General features: G+C 48.6%; 1 protein-coding gene across 1 annotated transcript; it reads right to left on the bottom strand.

The window, feature by feature from the left end:
* Positions 1 to 2,427: 2,427 nt before the first annotated feature.
* LOC145258036 (uncharacterized) lies at positions 2,428 to 2,853 on the bottom strand. The gene has a single exon (XM_080115760.1). It carries the CDS (start codon positions 2,851 to 2,853, stop codon positions 2,428 to 2,430), a length of 426 nt encoding a protein of 141 aa, XP_079971886.1.
* Between the last annotated feature and the right edge of the window lie 1,000 nt (positions 2,854 to 3,853).

Raw genomic sequence — 3,853 nt, 5'->3', positions numbered from 1 at the left:
GGGTGTTCTACAAAAACGGTCTCCAGAGCTGCATCAAACGATCGGAGAAATGCATAACTCTGGGTGGTTCCTATGTAGAGAAAGACTAATAACTGTGCCAAGTTTCGTTACTCTAGTGCTATGGGAAGTGGCTCAGGGGCATTACTTATTGCACGCCCCTCATACTCCCTAGCCATCGGCAAACTTTCTGAATTTTTCACTGGTGAAAGTGGTGCTGTTGTCAGTTAGTATCTCCATTGGGGAGGCCACGTTCAAGGAAAATGCTGTTTAGCTGATGGATGACTGCTGCCGTATCTTGCTGGTAGAGCGGCCGCCATATCTCAAACCTAGGTAAGCCGCAGTCAATGAGCATTAGGTAATCCTCGCCGTTGTGGTGAGTAACATCTATCCCCAGCCGGTTCCAGTGGCTCTTTACATCTAGTTTTCCTTTTTCCCAGCGAACGGATGTCGGGTCGATGGATTGGCAAGCCACACAGCTCTCAATCACTCTTTTAACGTCTACTTTTCGTACTTCAGGGTCATCCAACTTGGCAAAATACAAGGTTCACTTGTATCCCTGGATGTCCACTTTGGTGCCGGACTTCCTTGATTCGATCAAACTGAGCAGAACACGTGGCTGCGGTGCAGGCCAGTTGTATGGGTTCAATGGTTCTTCTAGTGGTGTCAATTCATCTGCAGAGAACTCTTGTTAAACAATCGGCCTTGTTCAAGCTGGATCTGACTAGGGAGATTTCCATTAACAGTACATATTGTTCTTTGATCCTTATGATGGTATCAAGCCGTCGTCAGATGAGCATCTTGCTCGTAGCTTTAGTTCGTATTCTGGCCCTCCCGGTAAGCGTGTCCGAAATCCACTTGTGGATGCAGGCAGAATCTGTAAACAGCCGCAGTGTAGTCGACTTCCAGAACATCGCCAAGTTTATCCCCTTGATGACGGCATCAAGCTCTGCCAGGTTTATATGCTGGGAGTCCCGTTCTGGGCATAACCAGCAGGCATCTTCCACCATGGCTCCATCATGGGCTATTGATACACCCGTGGCAAGAGAGCTCGCATCAACCCACACACTCAGGTCCCGGCTATCGACACACTATCTGCCTCGTGCAGGGTCCTCCTTGCGCACTCTGGTGAAGACTTCCTTCAGCATTGTGTTGAGAGGGGTGTTGTGTACCACATCGTCCTATGCAGTGGTGACCTTAGATGCTCTCCTCTTTATGAACGCCACCGCAACACGAAGCCAGTCGCTGACAGGGGTGGGTGTCCAACCAATTTTCCGCAACAAGAAAATATGTTTCTTCGCATGACATCGCGGGGCATGTCTGGGACTTCATTTCTCCATTTCCAATGCAGGACGCTGTCTTCTCCCCGGACCTGTAAACTGAGCACCTGTAGTCTCTCCGGCTCCTTACTGAGAAGTCCAAAGTTGCGGAGATGCTCCTCTACACGTGTTGCGGATACAACCCCTTCATTCACGTACACATCAATAGATGTAGTTTTTGCCTGCTTTATGCGCTCATCCTGTGCCAGAATGATGTCAACAATTGTTGGCATAATTGATGGCGCTACGTCGAGTCCGAACCCCATACGGATTAAGCAGTATCTCTTCCCCTTAACCAGAACTGTCTGATAAGGCCACAATGACTGGTGCATATGCACTTGTAGGCTGCCTTCTGAAGATCAAGCATGCACACATTAGACCCTGCTTGCCACCATTCCCGTAATTTATCAGCGCACATGTCTGCGTGGGCCGTAAAGGGGTCCACGTGTTTGTTTAACTCCCTATAATCAAGCACCAGCCTCACTTTTTGTTTGTTTGGCTGGACGACCGCCATTAGTGGGATTAAACACTTTGGAGGCCCCAGTGGCTTCTCAGGATAAGGAACCAGCCATCCATTGTTGATCCAGGTCTGTAGTTTCCTATCATACTCTACGCGAGCTCCAGGAGAAATCTTGTACTCTGGCACTCTATTGAACAAATTCTCTGGTGGTTGTTCGCCGACCACTTCCAAGCCACAGTCCAGGACTTTGCGCACTGGTCAAACTCTGCACGAAAATCAGGCTTATCTAGGGTGAATGCTGCGCAAACGCACTCTTCACATTGGGAGAGCATCACGTTTCCGGTTCCATCTACTATGACTCTGCCCAGCTGTACAATTGCGTCCATTCCTAAGAGTAAATCGTACCCAAGTAGCTCCCTGTCCATAATAAAAGCTTGCACGGCTACTTGAGGCCCGGTACCGATGCTTATGTGAATAACACCTTCTCTGCAAGAGGACAACGAGCTCCTGCCTACAGTCAGCACCAGAGTTCTTGTTGTTTTCCAAGTGTCGCAACGTTCTTTGCGCACAAGTGTCTGGGTGCAACCCGTGTCCACAAACGCGTGGCACTCACACTCATTAATTCATACGCTCACTGCAGGAGCACCTTGTTTAATGACGATCTGGGGAGAAGACTGGCGCTGTAACTTCCTCCCCTAGCCCGTTTTGTGGACAGGCGCGAGCCAGGTGTCCCCGGTTTTTACATTTGTGACACTGCAGTCCGTTAGGCTTCTGTGTAGTTGACCGCGACCAAAGGCAATCACGGGCCCAATGGTTTGGGCCCCTGCATCTGAAACAGTTAACACTTCTGGTGTTCTCGCTAGCTATAGGCAGTCGTGTAGGTGCATATGCGGCCTCTCGAGGTTGCACCGCGGCGACGACCTCCTCATCTCTGTTATCCATCAGCACAGCACGAGCCCTCTCAAGCAGCTCTTTCAATGACAGCTTGTCCATTCGGGTTGAGGCTCGCAAAAGTCCCTTTGCATGGCATGGCAATCCATTCATGAAGGCTCCCTTTATCCAACACTCTGGTGGCATTTCACCTACCAAATCCATCAAAATCCACGGTCTCCCCTGGCCGAAGGCGGCGGGCAGTGCACTGTTCCAATGCTGTAAACGAATCCATCCCATAAGCCTTTACAAGGGCACGCTTGATTTCCTCAAGGTCACTCTGTTGGTCCTCTGAAAGTTAGCAATACATTTCACAAACCGCACCCTTCAGCCACAGCGGCAGTGCTCGCTCTACCTTAGTTACCTCACACAGCTCACACGTTAACTCTACATCCTCTAGCCATTCTACTATTGGAACGTCTGTTGCTGTGCCACTGAACTCAGGGATGAGTCGGAGGTCAAACTGTCTTAGAGCCATGATTAGAATACAGCTGGAATAGCTTGTATCAGAAGTCTTTGTCTAACGCAAAGCAACAAAATTTTTTGGTTAAAACGTCAAGCAGAGGTTCGCTAGTCCCAAGTTGAGTCAAATAAAGTTTGTTGTTCACAACACGAAATACATGTCGACGCTCTCTATTCGCATGTCTTAAACGCTTCTCCCACTCCTCCCAGCAACTCGTTTTTTATAATGTTTCGGGCACACCTAATTTGCATATACCACACGAGATTGCTAGAGATCTACGCGTGACCGGAGGTTTTCAAAGACAACAGCCGCCATCTTAGACCTCTTTTATTTTTATTTTTCCTGTCTTTCAGCCTACTGCCGAGAGATTCTCCCCGTTTCTGAGGTAGGTCCTTTCTATGTCTATCACACGGAGACAGAGGTAGGTTGGTTGGTTGTTTTTGTTTTACGGCATATCAACCCTTTCCCGGTTATTTAATGCCGAATCCAAAGATTTTGAAGAAAATTTTATTTAATAGAATGTATTTGTTGTTTTCACGTCGGTTTCTATTTAACCCATAGTTGGAACCCTAACAGGTACTACCACTCCGGGTCAGAGTGGACCTGGGAGCAATGGTAATTAAAGGGTGGCTCCACACTCCCCAAAGCCCACAAGCTGGGGCCTCACCACTGGATATAGTTTAA

This window comes from Euprymna scolopes, chromosome 33 (genome assembly GCF_053919585.1).
Source record: "Euprymna scolopes isolate OS-2025 chromosome 33, ASM5391958v1, whole genome shotgun sequence".
Lineage (NCBI taxonomy): Eukaryota > Metazoa > Mollusca > Cephalopoda > Sepiida > Sepiolidae > Euprymna > Euprymna scolopes.
The sequence above is the reverse complement of the archived record's forward strand: the minus strand, read 5'-3'. Positions and strand labels throughout refer to the sequence as shown.